Raw genomic sequence first — 21122 nt, 5'->3', positions numbered from 1 at the left:
CTAAACCTCCAACCTGTTCAAGGTCACTCAATCATTACGTGGCAGAGACAAAACTAAAATCTAGGTCTAGTTTGATGCCAAAGCTGTTATTTTAGTCACTTTTCCGTAACGCGTTCCTAATAAGATGAATGTTGCTTGGATCACTGGTTACGGCCATCATTCAGAGAGATACTGAAACTGGAGTTTTCTTAACACATTCTTAAGCCTGTAAAAACATTTAAACTTCATTTCGGTGGACAAATATCTATTTGAGAAATAATCTGATTAAATTCTTCATGTAATTAAGCCAAGAGAGACTATAATTTTAGTATTTTTGTAAAGAACAAACAGACCTATTTTTCAGTTAACTTGATATGAAGAGGAAATGAGCGGAAATAAAGTGTATTCTTCCTAGTTTATTTGAAATGGAGCTGCTTAAAACGCAGTAAAGCTGCCTTCCAATTTTCCTGGGAACCAGCGATTCTGCAGTCAACACAAGTTTGCTTTTTGAACAGCTGGGAACACCACGAATTGTCACACAGCCTCAAGAACTGAGGCTGCCTTGTTCAAACGTTCACACGGGGCCCTGTGTTCGCTTCACAGAGCCCTCTTTTTCTCAAACATCCCACAAACGCCGCTGGGAGTCTCAGTCTCTGGGCTGGCACCAAGCCTTCGGGGCAGGAGGCACTTGTTTAGGATTCCCGTCTTTCAAAGGTCTTTCTGGTCTAGGCCAGACCCATCTGAAGGACGCTTTGTGGACGATATTTTTCGCCCACTCGCCAGTGCCTGAAGAAGAAACGCGAGGGCAGGAAAGTATTAATAACTTCGATTTGGTGGTTGAGGACAGACCCTTGAGCAACGGAGGGACAAAGTGCCCACAGGCCCTCCCTCAATCTGACACGCAGTGCCCAGCCCAGCCCGGGGGGCGGGGGCAGCGCGCCGATCGCCCCGCCTCCCGCCGGCCATTGGCGGGTCCGAAAGACGCGGGGCGTTGTCTGTTTGAATGGGAGCGCCCGGAGCTGGGCGCAGGCGCAGACGGGGGGCGCGGTAGCTGGCGGGCGGCGCTGCGGGACCCTTGCGTGGCGGCCGACGCTGGGGGCGGTGAGGAGGGAGCTGGACTTCTGGCCCACGTGATCTGGGGGCGGGGGGCGCGCGCCGGCCTCCCGCGGTGCCTCCGCTTGGGGACCTGCCGCGGGAGCGGCCGCTGCCACCCGCCTGTTGCGCAGGTGGCAGCTGCTGCTGCAGCTTCGCCGTCTCCGCCGCGTTCCCTACACTCGCCGGCCCCCGGGAGGTGAGTTCGGAGGGGCGTTTGTGGACGCCAGACGGAGGGAGGTGACAGGGAGGGGGGCGTGTGAGTGAGTGGGGGGCGGGCTCTGTGTCCAAGGTCTGGGGGCGATCGCCTTTGTTCGCGTCAGGAGGGGGCCAGAGTGGTCGCGGGGACGCAAGTCGAGAAATCAGAAATTCGGGGTGAGGAGTAGCCCGCTCCAGGTCGAGCACTCAGTTTCTTTCCAGTTGGACATTTAAAAATTAGAGTACATCGTAAGGGCTCTCTTCCCTAATTTGTTCGTTTAATAAAAAGTACAACAGGATACAAGAACAACTTAACGTATTCTGAGTGTGAGTAACAAACAAAAACGCGAAACCCCGTGGAATTAAATCCGAGAAGGATCGCGTTTCTTGTAGTGGTGAGTTTGCTGTCTAGAGCAGGCAGCCTTTGTCAGACACCTGCGTTTACCATATTGAAGTTAATGGACTCTGGGGAAATCAACCTGTCGCTTTGCCATAGAAATTGATAGTTGCTGCAAAAAGTTTTAGCAAGCATTGAATGTCAAGAAAGCCCTTTCCTGAAAATCTATAGGGTATCTTCGAATAATAAAAAACCTATAGTTTCCTTGTTTAATGGTAACCAGTTAGCTCATTTTTAAACTGTTATCATTTGAACTCTTAAAGAAAACGACCAAGGGTGGAAAATTTATTTGCTTAATGTATAATATAACCCTCCCGTGGAATTAAGCGAAGTAGATTCTTGGCTTTCCTTTCAGTCGGCTTGTATTGGAGTCTGGTGGCCTGTGTGGGAAGCTGAATTTTGAAGCTGCCACTTTAGAAGGGTGCACGGAAGATTTACGGCTTTATAATCACCTGTGCGATTACCTGATAAATGCCACTTTTGCTTGGCTTGTCATTATTCAAGAAGCAGCTTTGGTTAACCGTTTAGAAGTCAGTAATCATCGTTTAAAGGAGGCAGATCGCTTTTGGTTGACGTGTGAGTGTGTGTGTAGTGTGGAGGCTCAGGGGAGGAGGGACAGCTTACCTTGAAGCTGATACAGAGTAAAAAGTTATGTGTTACTGTTTTAGAAGGCATTTCCTCCAAATCCTCTTTGGCTAGATAAACTGTTTAGTTGTATTAACTTCTGTTATTAAATCAGACATGCAATGTTACAGTGTTTTAATATAAATCTCAGACTTGGTACTAGGCTAATTAAAACAAAGATAGGATATAGTGGTTTTTAAAATGGCCTTGTTCTTAAGCATAAAATGTTTCTAATTTACCTAAAAGATAAAAACTTTTTAATTAGATCTCTTGAATTTTAAAATTGAAAATGTGACATAGATTTAGACTAGCATTCTAAATCTAATAGACATGTAATTTTTTAAACAACAATGGCAATTATGATTATTACTACTATATTGAGTACTTTTGGTAAGTACCAGATCCAGGCATTGGGGTGCTTTTTGTAAATCACATCTCTAATCACCAAGACAGATGTTGGATAAGTTTCATTATGCCAAACCGACCCTGAGAGTTTAACTAGATCATTTAAGTAGTAACTAGTCACTGTGCAGAGATTCAAACCATGGCCAAGTCCCAGTTACTTCTCTGTGTTTCTTTAAATCTCCGGGTCTCTAGATTTCATTCGTAGAGACATAATCCCATGTGTTTTGCTGTGAACTATGCAGAAATATTTCAGCCCTTCTTTTTGGACAGCTATTCTCCTTTCAGTACTTTATAAATCACATAACACTTTAAATATCCTTCTAATTGTCCTTATGAAAACAGTAAAAATTTAAGAGGTTCTTCCTGAGTTATTTACATAAATATAAATATCCTTTTTACTGTGGAGTAGAAATGTACTCAAGTCTGGTTTTCTCACTACCATAGGATTCTTTGCCTCTTTATAGTTCTTACCTTCTTCAGGCAAGAAATGAAAAAAGTTTGCTGGACGTCGATTCTTTGCAAAGCAATTTGCTTCGTGTTGTGAGATGAGGAGAGAAGGCTTTATTTTCAATAATGGTTTCTGGAGTTTTTGAAGTAACTTTCTTCTGTCTGTCAGTTTATCTTCCTAACACAGATCCAACTTTTCAATTCCTTTGTTGAAAAAAATCACAAGATTTCTCATCGTACAAAGGCCAAATACTCCTTCAGCCACATGTATATTCAGGGTCCCTCACAATTTAGTACCTTCTTAGACTTCTCTTTGCTGACTCCTAACCCCAGAAAGTGGCACACTTTCTCTCCACTCCCACCCCCTCTGCTTTTGTGTGAGCATTTCCCTGTGACTGAAATGCCTTTTCTCAATTTGCCTAGTAGTAAGGTTTACCCATCCTTCAAGTTGCAGAACAGATTTCCTTGCTTCAAAAAAACTTTTCTTAGTTCTTTTTACTTAGAATTATTCTTCCAATATCATGTCAAAACATTACTGAATTGAATAGAAACATTTTCATACAGAATGGTGATAACTTTTGGAAGGAGAAAGCAGTTATATTTTTCTGTGAAGAATTCTGAATTCAAACTCTCTAGGGATTCTTTTAAGGCATATATAATCATTTTGCATTTGGGGTTGATTTTCTCCTTAAAAATGTATTTGAAACCAGTTTTGTCATTTCAGAGTTTTTCTGTTAAGAGAACTGATTCATTGTCACTTACTAACTCAAGAACAAGGCTCAGTAGAAGGAACCACTTCTTCTCTCTTTCACTGTTTAGTTCTTCATACATATATTAATTGGTTTAAGTTGATAGCTGACCAACATTGGTAGTAGTAAAGGGCTGTGAGTCATATTTTCTGGTGATTTGGTAACCAGTTTTTCTCCAAGTTATATTCTCCCCATTGTTTACAAATAAGTATTTCTTTTTTTTTCTGTCGTAGTACTCTGTTCATAAGATGATGTTTATTTTGTATTCTTTGAGCTCCTATTAATTGCATTAAGTTTATCCAATAACTTATTTATTGACAAAAGGTACAGATTGGAAAGGGCAAAGATTAATGTATATATTTAGGGTATTTTTTTTTTAAGGAAATCGGGCTTAGTGTGAATCATAGGGTTTTTGGATTGCAGACATTTTTCTTGTGATTACCTGGCCTTATAACCTGAGTAGTCATTTGTAATGTACTGAAAATATAATTGGGGTTGATTGAATTTAAAATTTAAAAAAAAATTATCATTGTGTCTTCTATAACCTTGATATTAAAATATTGCTTTGTATCCAATTTTACATGTTTACAGTAATTAACTAAAAGTCACTTATATGTTTAATTGAAACTCCTCCAAAAGGTTATTGATTTTACTAATGATTAAAAGTACAGTATATTCAAAATTTTTTATAGGAGGGAAAATTAACATTATTTGTAAACTCTGGACTTCACTTTGAGGAGAAATAAGACCAAGTAATAGGGAGAAGACTGCTAATTTTATTCTAATGAACATGGATGAGACTTTTCTCCTTTAGTTGGACATATTTATATTTTTAAATATAAATAAGTAGTCTTGTTGAAATAGGATTTTTGATTAACTGCTCTGCAGGGGAAAAAGGTAACCAAGGTTAGAACTGTTGCATAAAAGAAACTTCCTTTGGTTCTTGAAATTTTTAGGCAACTACCTCATCATATCCCATTGAGCAGTTTCAATGATTAGCGTAATCACTGGCATAATTCATATTGGCTCCATATAGAATCTAAAAATAGAGCCCCTTTTTAGTCTATCACCTTCCTCTCAGGAAAATGTTCAATATTCACCTTCTTTCTGCTTTATCATGGGATGCCAAACCCTAAGACACTTAAGAGGCTGCCTGTGCAGTAGTGATTCTGTCTGCAGTGCTTCATGTGGAGACTGTTGAAAACTACTGTTCGAGACATTCAGCCTGTCTCTTGTGAGTGGACTCATCCACTTGGTCCTTTCTCACTGTTTAACAGCAGTGCTGAGAGGAAGGCTTGAACTAGTCAAATCTTTCTTCTAGATTCCATTTTGTTTTAGTAGGTATCTAATTTGAAATTTCATGTATGACTTTTTTTTAGTATTTTGATTATCCAGGGAGCATATTCTTTGAAGTCTTTTTAGCTTTATGTGATGGATAGAAATATAAATATTCTTCACCAAAATGGAAGGTTATATATAGTTTAGTTGTTTAGAATGGTGAACTTTTAGGTGTAAACCTTTGAAAACACAGTAGGGAATTCTTATATTACTAAAATTGTTTTTTGGATTATACCACTTTGAAATAGTTGCATTCATTGTTTTGCCTTTTAATGTCCACAGCTCTGAACCTAAATTTCTGTTGTTCTGATCTGCCAAGAATAAATGAGAGTTTAAAATCAACAGTGCTTTGACTTTGCATGTATTTGCTGTTTTTCAAAATGATCCATGAGGATTAATTTCAAAATAAATGAGAACTCTTCTGACTGGTGGTGTGCCTTTAAGATACAGATTTACTTGGAATCTAGAACTATTATTCTAATCTATTCTTTGAATTTGTTCTTTTTATTTTGCTGATCAGTGGTCACAAGCAACTTATTAGAAAGTCTTTATAATAAAATATATATTTAGTAAGCAGTTACACTGTTAGTTATTGTTTTTTAACCTAACTTGGCCTGACATCTTATAGACTTACATTGATTGTTGCAAACTTAAAGGTTAGCAATAAGTTAAGATGTAACCTTAGTTGATGTACATGCTTTAGGATTATATATTTGCTATAAGAAAACTTTATTGATACAGTTTTTATAGCATACTCTGTGGCAAATTCTCCTTTCTCCAGAATGATAAACAAATGATCTGCTTTACTATGCACTATTTTTTTTTATTAATTTGGAATTTTGTAATTTACATTTGCTATAATGACAGTTATCAGTTAAAACTATGTGTAACAGTATAGATAAATGTAGATACACAGATGCATATAATCTGAAATTATGTTTAATTCACAGTATTATGCAAGTTTTATTATATTATTGGTAGAAAATACATTGAATAAAGAATCAGACCTTTTTTGCATTGCCTTATTTATTTATCCCTTAGCAATTTCTCTTAATTTTGCCACTGAATCATCAATTTTTAACATTTGAATCTCATTGGTACTTTACAAATTTTAATATAAGAAATATTAATATCTCATTCTACTTCCCCCCACCCCCATCCTTCCCCATTTATCAAGTTTTATCTGATTTCAAATTTATTAAGTTTGATATCTTTTTGTTTCTTGTGAACATAGCACTTACCAAGCACAAGTTTAATATAAATATTCCATGTATTTCAACTCTGAAGTATGACTCTTACAGTCCAGTTCATCAGTTACTCTGCATATTGCTACTGTTCCACCTATCCTCATAACTGGAAGTCTTGTAAGCATCTGTCACTGTCTGACCTTTGCCCCTCTTCAAGCCATGGGGCATTATTTTCATTTTTCTGTAGGTACTCTTAGCTAGGTTACTTAATCAAGTACCTAGACATTCTTGATCCTGACTTCACTTACTTTAGGCACTGATTTCCCACATCAGTCTTACATTCTGATGGCAGAATAATTTTTCTTTGATGGCTCCTCAGCACCTGCCACCTGAAAGCAAGCTCTGAACTCTTGCTGGACTTTGCTTACTCTAGCTTTTGCTTTTTCTTACACTCTGCATACTCTAAGTAAACTTCCTGCTTTTACCTTCCTACTCTGAATTTTACATGCATTGTTCCTTATACTTGCCATCCTGTTGCCTCTATTTCATTCAGATAAAATGTAACTAGAAATAGATGGTTGGATCAGATGACAAGCCATATTTAGACCATCTACAAATAAATTAGGGTATACTTACAGATACCTAATTTGACAGAAAATAGTTTACCTACGGTGGTTACTTGAGTTTTTTTTGTAAGTGGATGTTTCGACATTCTACTTTGCTACCCCATTAGCACTATGATGTGTGTTCTTGCTCTAACCTGACCCTGAATTCTAAAGGGGAAGAAGTTTATTTAAATATGTCCTTCATTCTTCCTCAATATTTATTCCAGTACCAATTTATAAACAGCTACTATATCTGATTTGAAACATTACAACTGAAAGGGATTTGGGGAATTTGAGTATTGTACTTTAGAGGGAATTATTAAGATAAGAGAAATTTAAAGAATTTAAATTATCAAACCTGGAGGCAGGACAAGTAAGTTATATTTATTATCAAATGGGTTTTACTAGTATATAGAGATACATGAATGAAAGAATCAGACCAAAAGTTATTGGCACTTAGGTTACAGTCAGGAGTAGATAGTTTAAATAATGTGTATGTGTTAATCGATCAGTCATGTCTGACTCTTTGCAACCCCATGGACTATAGCCCACCAGTCTCTTCTGGCCGTGGGATTCTCCAGGTAAGAATACTGGAGTGGGTTGCCATTGCCTTCTCCAGTAAATTGAAATAAGGACAAAAAATACACAGTTAACTCTTGAAAACTGTGGAGGTGTGGGGCGCTGACCGCTTGTGCAGTGGAAAATCCACTAATAATTTTACATTTGGTCCCTCTGTATCCATGGTTCTATATCTGTGAAGTGAAGTGAAGTGAAAATTGCTCAGTCGTTTCAGATTCTTTGTAACCCCATGGACTATACAATCCATGGAATTCTCCAGGGCAGAATACTGGAGTGGGTAGCCTTTCCCTTCTCCAGGGGATCTTCCCAAGTCTGGGATCGAACCCAGGTCTCCCGCACTGCAGGCAGATTCTTTACCAGCTGAGCCACAAGGGAAGCCCAAGAATTCTGGAGTGGGTATTTTATCCCTTCTCCAACAGTGTGGATTGTGTAGTACTATAGCATCTATTTACTGAAAAAAGTCCTCCTACAAGTGAACCTGTGGAGTTCAGACCCATTCAAAGATCAGCTGTAATTGTAACTGTCTATCCCCCATTTTTCCTAATCACCTAGTTTGATGATTCTTTGTTGTCAATGGAGTATAGTAAGTCTGGGATTCATTGTTTACTCTGATTGCATGCCTTGGACAGTGTCTAGAAGTCTGACTGGGTATGTAATTGGGGAGTCTGCCTGTTTTGACTTCCTAATCAGGTAATTAGACATGAGACAATCTACATGCTTCTGTCAGTTTCTAGGATATGGAAAATACTTATTGCTTTCTCTTTATCTATAGTCAGACCAAAAAAATGCTGTAAGTTAACAATTTTGTTAGCAGTGTGGTTTTTGGAGTATTGCTTGTTAAACCTGGGAGGTGCTTTTAAGGGCATGTGTTCTTTGTAAATTATTAGTTGTAAGTTGTAAGTCTCAATGGAGGTTGGAAGTTAAACTTGATGACTTCTTAATATTCTTTCAAACCTTAATTTCCATTCCGTTTCCTGGTCCTGTCATTAAATTTTCTTATCTTAATGAACAATTTATAATTTAATATTATTGTAAATTTTATTAGTGTTGTACTTGTAATATATAAAAATATGCAATGAGTTTGTTAACTCCATGTGGACCATGAATGAACATATTGTTAATAAATTGGTTAGAAATTTTTGCAACATGAATCATTGAATAAAGAATTACTTGTTTGTTCGAGAATGTACTGTGGGGCAAAGATAGCCTCTTCAATAAGTAGTGCAGGGAAAACTGGACAGCTACATGTAAAAGAATGAAATTAGAACACTTCCTAACACCATACACAAAGATAAATTCAAAATGGTTTAAAGACCTAAATGTAAGACCAGAAACCATAAAACTCTTAGAGGAAAACATAAGCAGAACATTTGATGACATAAATCAAAGCAAGCCCTTCTATGACCCACCTCCTAGAGTAATGGAAATAAAAACAAAAGTAAACAAGTGGTACCTGATTAAACTTAAAAACGCACTTGCACAGCAAAGTAAACTATAAACATGGTGAGAAAACAGCCCTCAGAAGGGGAGAAAATAATAGCAGAGGAAACAACTGACAAAGAATTAATTTCCAAAATACACAAGCAGCTCATACAATTCAATATCAGAAAAACAACCCAATCAAAAAGTGGGAAAAAGGCCTAAAAAGACGTTTCTCCAAAGAAGATATACAGATGTCTAACAAACAAATGAAAAGATGCTCAACATGGCTCATTATTAGAGAAATGCAAATCAAAACTACAATGAGATAGCACCTCACTCCAGTTAGAATAGCCATCATCAAAAAGTCTGCAAACAATGCTGGAGAGAGTGTGGAGAAAAGGGAACCCTCTTGCACTGCTGGTAGGAATATAAATTGATGCAGCCACTATGGAAGGCAGTATGAGAGTCCTCAAAAAACTAGGAATAAAACCACCATACGACCCAGCAATCCAACTCCTAGGTATATGCCTTGAGGAAACCCAAACTGAAAAAGACACATGTACCCCAGTGTTCACTGCAGCACTGTCTACAACAGCTAGAACATGGAAGCAACCTAGACGTCCATTGACAGATGAATGGGTAAAGAAGCTGTGGTACATATATACAGTGGAATACTACTCAGCCATAAAAGGAACACATTGGAGTCATTTCTAATGAGGTGGACGAACCTAGAGCCTATTACACAGAGTGAACTCAGGAAGAGAAGTATAAATATCGTATACTGACACATATATATGTAATCTAGAAAGATGGTACAGATGAATTTATTTTCAGGGCCGCAGTGGAGAAACAGACATAGAAAACAGACCTAAGGACACGGGGCAGGGGTGGGGGAGGAGGGAGAGGGTGAGATATATGGAGAGAGTAACATGGAAACTTACAATACCATATGTGAAATAGATAGTCGACAGGAATTAGCTGTATGGCTCAGGAAACTCAAGCAGGGGGCTCTCTGACAGTCTAAAATGGTGGGATTGGAAGGAGATTCAGGAGGGAGGTGTACCTATGGCTGATTCTGGTTGACGTGTGACGAAAACCACAAAATTCTGTAAAGCAAATATCCTTCAATTAAAAAAATAAAGTGGCAAAAAAAAAAGAATTACTTGTTTGTTCAGTGACTAAATGTAAGATAAATGCTACTTAATTGTTTTAGAGATTGAATTTAAGAGTAACTTTTGGGGGATACTCTCCCATTGAAAATAAATTATAAATTATCTTGGTAAAATGGTGAGTTAACCTTCTTTTACAGTTCTGTATGCAGTCCTAACCAAGTAAGGTATTTTGCAACTCCATTTATATACATTTGTTAAATTAATTAAATACTTATATTTTAATAAGTATGAAGTTAACTCTTTTTTTTAATACTTGGTGAGCTTGGGGATTTCATTATGATATCACGGCTGGACAAATATTTCAATTAAATTGTAATTTAACTTAATTCTAATACCTCACCTTCTGCCCCATACTATAAATAACCTAAACCTCAAAGTGATAGTGGAAAACAGTTTAATTGACAGTTTAGCTGTTGTGTAATCTAAATGCACTTTGGAGCTGTTGCTCTGATTATCTATACTAATTCCCTTAATGTGCCTGCGTGCCAAGTCGCTTCAGTCATGTCTGACTCTTTGCAACCCTGTGGACCATAGCTTGCCAGGCTCTTCTGTCCATGGGATTCTCCAGGCAAGAATACTGAAGTGGGTTGCCATACCCTCCTCCGGGGAATCTTCCTGACCCAGGGATTGAACCTGCATTTCTTATGTCTCCTGCAGTGGCAGGTGGGTTCTGTACCACAAGCCCCACCTGGGAAGCCCAGTTCCCTTAACGTTTTTTATTAAAGAAAAAAAGTACAATGGAATTCTAAACAAAAGGAGAAAGAGATTTGTTGGTTTAATAACCGTTACCCATCTTTTCCTCCTTTCTTAAGATACTGCTTCATTTCTTGGCCAAGAGAGAGGATAAGAGGAATAATATTTTGTGTTTCTTATATGCCACATTGGTTATTAATATGAAAGCCACATTTGCTCTAGGAAATCCCTCTAGACTAATCCTTTCTACCTTTCTCCTCCTGCTCTGTTCCCTACTATCCTAACTATAGTTAATTAACAAAGCAGTGAGTGTGTATTATTTAGAGTCTAGTTTATGTTATAGCTGAAATACTTAAAGGGATGTTATGTGGAAGAGGAGTTAGGCTTTACTGGATGGCAGTAGAAGGGAGAAATGGGTAGAAATGGAAAGATTGCTCAAAATATGGAATAGCTTGCTGAAAGGACTATTCAAAATTAGGATTAGCTGCCTTGTAACCTTTCTGGGAATGTTGTAGTAATATGTTGGGCTAACCTGTGGGGTTTTTGTAACACTAGATTCCAAGAATACATACACACTCACACAGACACACATATGTATAATTTTATTTTTGTAAGCACATATATCTTATGTTCACCTTGTTTCTCTTAGCTGTTACCTTAAAGGTTGTAGTTTAATTTCCTCTTTGATTCCATTGTTGATCCATTGGGGTTTTTCTTAATAGCATGTTGTTTAATCTCCATATAATTACTTTTTTCCTCATTTCTTCTGTGAAATTTCTGATTTCATGCTGTTATGGTCAGAAAGGATGGTTGAGTTAATTTCTATACTCTTAAATTTGTTGAGGCTTCTTTTATGCCCTGGTATGTGGTCAGTCCTGGAAAATGTTCCATATGCACTTGAAAAGAATCTATATTCTGGGTTTTTGGATGTACTGTCCTGAAAATATCAATTAAGTCTAACTGTTCTGTTTTATTATTGAGTATCTCTGTTGCCATACTGATTCTCTGAATGAAAGATCTGTCCATGAAGTAAGTAGAGTGTTGAAAAATCTCCTACTATTATTGTATTCCTATTCATTTTCCCCTTTATATCTTAGTATATGTGCTGCCAAAGCGAGCACTATTTTTCCCTTTATATCTAGTAGTATTTGTTTTATGTATTGGGTGCTTCCTTATTAGATGCATATATGTTTAATTTTTTTAACACCAAAACCATTTTGTATTGGGGTACAGCTGATTACCAATGTTGTGGTAGTTTCAGGTGAACAGCAGAGAGACTCAGTCATACATATACATGTGTCTATTCCCCCTCAAACCCCCAAAACTCATCCAAGCTGGTACATAACATTGAGCAGAGTTCTATGTGCTATACAATAGGTCTTTGTTGGTTATCCATTTTAAATACAGCAGTGTGTACGTGACTTTCCCAAAGTCCCTAACTGTCCCTTCCCCCTGGCAACCATAAGTTCATTTTCTAAGTCTATGAGTCTCTTTCTGTTTTGTAAATAAGTTCATTTGCATAATTTCTTTTAGATTCCTTACATAAGGGATGTCCTATGATATATCTCCTTCTCTGACTTACTTCATTCAGTATGGCATTCTCTAGATTCATCCATGTTGCTTCAGATGACCTTATTTCATTCTTTTTAATGGCTGAGTAATAGTCTATTGTATTTGTATACCACATCTTTATCCATTCTTATGTCAGCAGACATTTAGGTTGCTTCCATGTCTTGGATATTGTAAACAGAGCTGCAATGAACATTGGGGTGCATGTATCTTTCTGGGCCATGTTTTTCTCTGGATATATGCCCAGGAGTGGGATTGCAGAGTCATATGGTAGCTCTATTTTTTAGTTTTTTAAGGAAAATCCATACTGTTCTCCATAGTGGCTGTACCAATTTACATTCCTGCCAACAGTGCAGGAGGGTTTCTTTCTCTCCACACCCTCTCCAGCATTTGTTGTTTGTGGATTTTTTGATGATAGCCATTCTGACTGGTGTGAGGTGATAACTCATGGTAGTTTTAATTTGCATTTCTTTAATAATTAGTGATGTTGAACATCTTTTCATGTGCCTCTTGGCTATCTGTATGTCCTCTTTGCAGAAATATCTAATCAGGTCTGCCCATTTTTTGAGTGGGCTGTTTGTATTGATACTAGTAAGCCTAAGAAGCTGTTTGTAAATTTTGGAGACTAATTTCTTATTGCAAAAGTTTTCTCCCAATCTGTGGGCTCTCTTTTCATTTTGTCTATCATTTCCTTTATTGTGCAAAAGCTTTTGAGTTTAAGTAGGTCCCATTTGTTTATTTTTGCATTTATTTCCATTATTCTGGGAGATGGATTAAAAAGATGTTGCTGCGATTTATGTCAGAGTGTTCTCCCTATGTTTTCCCCCAGGAGTTTTATAGTGTCCAGTCTCAACATTTAGGTCTTTAATCCATATTGAGCTTTTTTGTGTGTTTGGACTTAAGGAATGATCTAATTTCATTTTTTTTACATGTGTCTGTCCAGTTTTCCCAGCACCATTTGTTGAGGAGACTCTTTCCAACATTGTGTAGTCTTGACTCTTTTGTCATAGATTAATTGACCATAGGTGCATGGGCTTATTTCTGGGTTTTCTCTCCTGTTCTGTTGTCTATATTTCTATTTTTGTACCAGTAACTTACTCTTTTGATGACTGTAGCTTTGTAGTGTAGTTGGAAGTCATGGAGCCTGATTCTTCCAGCTCTGTTTTTCTTTTAAAGATTGCTTTGGCTATTCAGGGTCTTCTGTGTCTCCAAACACATTTTGAGATTTTTTTGTGTGTTGTGAAAAAATGCCATTGGTGATTTGATAGGGATTACATTGAGTCCGTAGATTGCCTTGGGTAGTATAATCATTTTTTACAACATTGATTCTTCCAATCCACAAACATGGTGTATCTTTCCATCTATTTATGTCGTCTTCAGTTTCTTTCATCAGCATCTTACAGTTTTCGGAGTATGGGACTTTTGTCTTCTTCAGTTCAGTTCAGTCACTCAGTTGTTTGCGACCCCATGGACTGCAGCACGCCAGGCTTCCGTGTCTATCACCAACTCCCAGAGCTCGCTCAAACTCATCAAGTCAGTGATGCCATCCTATCATCTCATCCTCTGTCATCCCTTTCTCCTCCTGCCTTCAGTCTTGCCCAGCATCAGGGTCTTTTCCAGTGAGTCAGTTCTTCGCATCAGGTGGCCAAAGTATTGGAGTTTCAGCTTCAGCATCAGTCCTTCCAATGAATATTCAGGACTGATCTCCTTTACGATTGACTGGTTTGATCTCCTTGCTGTCCAAGGGACTCTCAAGAGTCTTCTCCAACACCACAGTTCAAAAGCATCAATTCTTTGGTGCTTTTTTTATGGATAACTCTCCATACATGACTACTGGAAAAACCATAGCTTTGACTAGACAGACCTTTGCTGGCAAAGTAACGTCTCTCTTTTTAATATGCTGTCTAGGTTGGTCATAGCTTTTCTTCCAAGGAGCAAGCATCTTTTAATTTAATGGCTGCAATTACATTCTGCAGTGATTTTGGAGCCCAAGAAAATAAAGTCTGTCACTGTTTTCCAGTGTCCAGTCCCATCACTTCATGGCAATTAGATGGGAAAACAATGGATACAGGTTTATCATATATGGCCTTTATTATGTTGAGTTATGTACCCTCTATGCCCACTTTCTGGAGAGCTTTCTTTTTTTTAATCATAAAAGGTAATTTTCTTTTTTTTGTGGTATCTTTATCTGGTTTTGGTATCAGGGTGATGGTGGCCTCATAAAATGAGATGGGAAGTTTTCTCTCCTCTGTGATTTTTTGGAAAAGTTTCAGAAGGATAGTTGTTAACTGTTCAGCTGGTAATGAATCCACCTGCAATGTGAGAGACCTGGGTTTGATCCCTGAGTTGGGAAGATCCCCTGGAAGAGGGCATGGCAACCCACTCTGGTATTCTGGCCTGGAGAATTCCATGGACTGTATAGTCCATGAGGTCACAAAGAATCAAATATTTGATAAAATTGGCCTGGGAAGCCGTCAGGTCCTGGACCTTTGTTTGTTGGGAGGTTTTTAATAATAGTTTCAGTTTTAGTGCTTGTGATTGGTCTGTTCATATCTTCTGTTTTTTCCTGGTTCACAGTCTACGGAGACTGTACCTTTATAAGAATTTGTCCATTTCTTCCAGGTTGTCCGTTTTATTGGCATACAATTATTCATAGTAGTCTCTTATGACCCTTGGAATTTCTATGGGATGAGTTGTAACTTCTCCTTTTTCATTTCTAATTCTACTGATTTGAGTCTTCTCCCTTTTTTCCTTGATGAGTCTAGCTAAAGGTTATTTTATCTTTTCAAAGAACCATCTTTTAGTTTCATTGATCTTTGTGATTGTTTTCTTTGTCTCTATTTCATTTATTTCAGCTCTAATCTTTATGATTTCTTTCCTTCTACTAACTTGAGGTTTTGTTTGTTCTTTCTCTAGTTGTTTTAGACGCAAGTTTAGCTTGTTGATTTGATGTTTCTCTTGTTTCTTGAGGTCAGATTGTATTATTATAAACTTCCCTCTTATAACTGCTTTTGCTGGATATATATATGTTGACTAGTGTAAAATCCTCTTCTTGTATTGATCCTTTTATCACCATATAGCATCCTTCTTTATCTTTATGGCTTTTGGTTTAAAGTCTATTTTGTCTAAGTATAGCAACTCTTGCTTTCTTGTCATTTTTGTTTCCATGAGATATCCTTCTATCCCTTTACTTTCAATTTATATGTCTACTCTGCCTTAAAGTGGGTCTCTTGTAGGCAGCATATTGTAGTCTGTTGTTTTAATCCAGACTGCCATTCCATCTTTTGATTGGAGCATTTAGTTCATTGACATTTAATGTAGTTATTGATGTGTTTATGCCATTTTAAACATTGTTTTCCTGTTGATTTTATATTTCTTCTTTGTCCCTTTTTCTTTTTGCTTTTCATTTTGTGGTTTGATGATTTTTTTCTTGTATTATACTTATGTTCTCTTTCTTTTGGTTTCTGTGAATCTATTGTATGTTTTTTATTTGTTGTTACACTGTTTTTCAAGTGTGTTAACCCTTTCGTATATCTACTTGCCTTAGACTGGTAGTCGTATAGGCTCAGATACATTCCAGGGGGGAAAAGATCCACATTTTCTTACTCTCTTCCCCCACATTTTATGATTTTGATGTCCTCTTTTACATCTTCATATTCATCCTTTTGCTGTTTATTGTGGGTATAATCACTTTCAGAGAAAATTTTAAAATCAGCATAAATATCTTCTTTGAAGAAATAAATTTATAGAGTGTAGGACTGACTTGTTCAAATGAGTTGTTGAATTTTCATTTTACTTGTTAATGGTAGTTTTTTAAATCTTAAAGTTTCACAATTTTAAGATACTAGTATTATATCTATTCTTCTATATTTGTAATGGAAAATGTAACATAAATTATTGTATTTTAAACCAATTTAAAAAATTAAAAAGTACATGTCTCAAGTAAGTATCCTATGTTCACATCCTTATGTAGAAGCCCTCTGATGATTAAGCTCTTTGCTGTTTTTCTGCCATAGTTGACATGACAGCAGTCTGTGAAGTTAGCTGTGTGATTACGGTACAGCCTGGAATTACTTTAGGTTATTCTTTGAAAATAGGACTTCAAGCAAAACATCTTGTATTCCTTTTGCAGAAATGTTGCTGAAGTGCTGCTGAAAGGGCCAGAGATGCAAGGATTTGGGACACATTTTGAACCTTTAAGCTGTCTGACATTGACCTCCTTTCATTATTAATAAAGAAGAAGCAGGAGCTTAGGATGTATTAACACCAACTCATTAATATACTAACCGGACAATGTTCTGCAACAATTCTACATTGTAGAGCTGGATTGGCACAAAATAAAATAATTTCTTAGTATATCCAGCTTATAATATGACTCGATGGAGGAAAATTTGATAAGCATGAGAGAAGACCATTCTTTTCATGTTCGTTACAGGTAAGACTGCTGCTTTCTTAGTGGGTAATTTTAATACTTATTTAAACATGTGTTTAACTCTGATCATTTGAAATTTAAATATAAAAATATACTAGCCATAGTATCTCCTTTAAACAGTGTTTTCTCTTTGTTGTGGTTGTAGTAAGTTTTTATATCCTTTCTATAGGAAAATGGTAGTAGAGAACAATTATATTCTATAGTTTATTAATGTTCTGTGGAAGAGTTTATGATTAGTTATTTTAAACTCTGTTTCTATGTTTATAATGCAAATTTAAAATTGAGGTATATTTCTAAATCTTCGAGGGTAGAAGATAGATTTTGTAGTGTGGTTGGCTGAACAACCTAATTTTTGTGTTACAATTTTTAAATAGTGATCTTTTATAAATGAGCTTTTAAGAAAAGGGGTGTTAATGTTGGAGTGGGTGGGTACTTTCTAAACATGATAAACGAATAATCAGTTTAATATTTAGTGGTAAAATATTAATGACATTTCTGAGATATTTAGGAACAAACCAAGAAATATGTACATCATCATTATTTAACATGTATTTTGGAAGTTATACTCATTGTTCTTAACTGTAAAATAAACACAAAATTTAGAATGGAAGACTTAATTATCAGGTGATTAGATATTAATAGATTCCTTATCAAAACTGTTATGAGTTAATATTAAATAAACATCAAAACTTCTAGCTTTGAATAGTGTTCTTATCCCTAATGAGTGAAGATGTTTGATACCAAACCTTAGGTATCTTAGCACTTGCATAGGAAATAGTGAGATTTACTGTCATTTGCTTTGGAGCAGATGGTTCATGTTTGGGCACGGTGCCAAGAAAGTTTATATAGGTACGCTGAGGGCATTTCTATTGCAAATTTAAAAGTTTCAAATGAAAGAAAATGGAAGACATTCAATATAATTTAAATGAATTTTGAATAGAATTGCTCTCGCTCTACCCTCTGGGACATAGTTCCAGAAACCTCTGTGTCTAATGTGAAGTCTTGCCAGTTTTACTGCCTAAATGCTGCTCAGATTCATCTATCCATCTGAATTCTCTCCACCACTGCGAAAGTTCAGGTCCTCATCATCTTCCTTCCAGACTCCCTCCATTCTCCATTCTATCCTCTTGGAACCTCTTTTAAATTTGCCTCTAGAGGGCTTAGTATGAAGATACAGAGTTAATCATGCAACCTCTGCATAATCTCTTTGGTGGCTTCTAGTCACCTGCAGGGTAGAGCCATGCTTAATATAGTACACAGGAACTTGCATTACCTGGCCTCCACGTGTTCCTTCATCCTTACTTCCTGCCATTCCTCACCTTGCACTTTGAGCTCTGGTTCCCTGCACATGACTCAGTGCCCTTGCTGGTGCTACACCCTATGCCTTGAATGCCCTTCCTACCTTCTTGGTTTAGCTCATTCTACTCAATATCTAGGAATTCAGCTCAAAAATATTCTCCTGGAAACTGTTCCTGAACTCCGTATTTTCAGTGCCTTCTCTGTGCTCACATACCCTGGGCATCTCTCTCAGCACTAACTACATTAAAATTCAGTGTACCTGTTTGTATGTGTTTGTCTCCTCCTTCGCCACTCCCTCCTTTGACTGTTGGCTCCCTTTGGGCACCCATGATGCCTAGCTTGTTGTCTGGCTCCACATTTGAATTTCATTGGATATAACCATCAAATGAACTTGATGGTTCACTCTTGAAAATATTTAATAAGACAGGTAAATATTTTTGCTAAATATTTTGCTAAATATTTTCAAGAATGGCTTACTTCTTTTTTAAAAAAAGTTATTTTTAATTGAAGGATAATTGCTTTACAATATTGTGGTGGTTTCTGCCATACATCAACATGAGTCAACCATAGATGTACCTATGTCCCCTTCCTCTTGAACTTCCCTCCCACCTCCTACCACATCCCACCCCGCTAGGTTGTTACAGAGGCCTGGTTTGAGTTCCCTAAGGCATTCAGCAAATTCCCATTGGCTATCTGTTTTACATATGGCAGTGTATATATTTCCATGTGTTTAATATTGTAACAACTATTGATGAGGAGTGGATTGTACCTGTGCCTATAGGAAGATCTTAGATTTATCGTTTTTCATGATATAGCATAGGTCAAACATGGTTATATATTGATACAGGACTTCACCTATAAAAGAAATGTAAAACTTTTAACTATTTTTAGTAAGACTACACCAAACAAATCTCTGGTTTTGTCAGTCCTGTAAAATTAGCATTTTGTATACTGACTGGATTAGTATGTAATTGCAGGTAATAGTTTGGATCTCTTTTTTTAGGCGTCATGTCCTTGTATAGGTTATTTTTCTATTCTGGTAAACACTTAGCATGTAATGTTTTATCCATCTGGTTCTTTCATCGAGGTCCTCGTCTTTCTCTGGAGGAGTTTCTGTGGCACAATGTGTTTGTAAATTTTGACATGAAATAATTCTTCAGATACTAAGAAACCTCCTAGGAGATATCAGAATGCTTTATGAAATATTTTGCAACATATTTATGAAGGTAGAGAGAAATGGAGACTGACAGTAAAATGGGATTTGTTTCTAAACTTTTAAAAAGTGTGCAACTGATTTTAAATAACTGTCATTAAAGCTTTTAGGATTGGTAATAGTACTGTGATTGTATTTTTTGAAAATGACTCCGTATCTTTCAGAGGTACATACCAAAATACTTACAAATGAAAGTCTGTGTTTTCTAGAATCTACTTCAAAAGTTGTAGAGTGAGGGTGGAAGTAAAGATGAAATATATATTGATAATGTATCATATATTGGTAATTGTTGATGTAGAAAGGTAGATATATCAGGTTCATTACATTAATTTCTCTAGTTTTGTATTTCTTTGTTTAACTTGTTATATATACTTGTTTAAGTATAACAAAGAAATATAATTAAATATTTTATTTACTTATATAATTATACTTTGCTTATATACTTTGCTTATAAGTAAATTATATAAGTAAAAAATATATATAAGTAAACAAAGAAATTTCCTTGTTTATACGTTACTATGAAGAAAAACATTTCAATACTTTAATATAAAGATTAGGCTATTGCACATAAGTTGTGAAGGAATGCAATTTTAGTATTGAATTTTTCAGTTTTGCTAGATAAATATAATTATTAATATTCTTTCTGAATAATTTGAGGTAATGTGGAGTGGTGGAAAGAACACTGGATTTGGAGACAAAGACAGGATTTCACGTCTTAGCTTTGCCATCGTATTATCTTAAGCAGGTCACTGAGCCTCATTTTCCCCTTCTATAATAATACCCATCTCACAGCATCATTTTGAGGATGAAATTTGTTATAATGTAGAATAATCACTTTTAAAACCAAGTTACCAATCAGAATTTAAATTTAATGCAAGATAGTTTTGCACTTTCCCTTTGACAAAGTAAACTAGAATAACTAGACATATGTGGTAGACTGAATAGATGAAAATTGTTTATGGCGGCTAGGATTGGTAATAAAAGGATCTATGCCCAATTAAAACACAGAGAAGGTGGAACTAGGGGTTACAGCGAGCAGTCGACAACCACAGGAGACAGCACAGTGGAGAAGGTGCAGGGCACTCTTGCTTTGATCAGTCCTGAATCTCATCATTTATTCTTAATTAGTATATAAGCCTTTGAAGGGAAGTCAGATTTGGACAGAACAGATTATTAATTTTTTTTAATGTAGCATCAATATTTTAATCCTCTCTTGCTTTTGTTGATATACTGTAAACACAAGAAACCAAAAAGAAGGAAGTGAAGAAAAAAATCAAGTTGTAGGAGAAGAGTAAAAAATAATAAAATATAAAAGTTAAAGTAAATTGAAATGATGTGAGATTGTGCAGAAGATTTAAAGCTGTAATGTTCAATCTGTTGACAAAAATGTAAACATTTCAGTCAAAGATAGTAGTGCTGTCTTTATACTTACTAGAAACATACTTTTTTTTTATTATGTAATTCAGTGGACCATTAGGAAGAATGAAAAGAAAACTTTATATGTGGGATATATTTTAATGGACAGATATTTTCCCGGCTTGTCTTCTAATCTTCGTATGTTCTTTGTTTTCAGCCCAACTGGTAAACAGATGAAGTAATTCTACTCTCTCATAGAGACAGAGAGGATATGAAATTACTTTCTCTGTTACTATTTAATGATCTTCTAAAAAATTTATAAACCAGCCTTCCTTCGCTATTTTGCAATTAGCTATATTTGAGGTG

At 36.4% G+C, this 21122-nt stretch overlaps 1 protein-coding gene across 2 annotated transcripts in view; it reads left to right on the top strand.

The window, feature by feature from the left end:
* The first annotated feature begins 1027 nt into the window (after positions 1-1027).
* GPSM2 (G protein signaling modulator 2) overlaps positions 1028-21122 on the top strand; it is a 50559-nt gene continuing 30464 nt past the window's right edge. Inside the window, exons 1-2 of one of the 2 annotated variants that reach the window (XM_065907611.1) lie at positions 1028-1270; positions 16589-16891. In XM_065907611.1, coding sequence (XP_065763683.1) covers positions 16836-16891 — 56 coding nt within the window. In that variant the 5' untranslated portion in view covers positions 1028-1270; positions 16589-16835. The remainder of the gene's footprint in view (positions 1271-16588; positions 16892-21122) is intronic. The other variant, XM_065907619.1, reaches the window with a different exon arrangement.

The sequence above is a fragment of the Muntiacus reevesi genome, chromosome 1, assembly GCF_963930625.1.
Source record: "Muntiacus reevesi chromosome 1, mMunRee1.1, whole genome shotgun sequence".
Classification (NCBI taxonomy): Eukaryota; Metazoa; Chordata; class Mammalia; order Artiodactyla; family Cervidae; genus Muntiacus; species Muntiacus reevesi.
The sequence above is the reverse complement of the archived record's forward strand: the minus strand, read 5'-3'. Positions and strand labels throughout refer to the sequence as shown.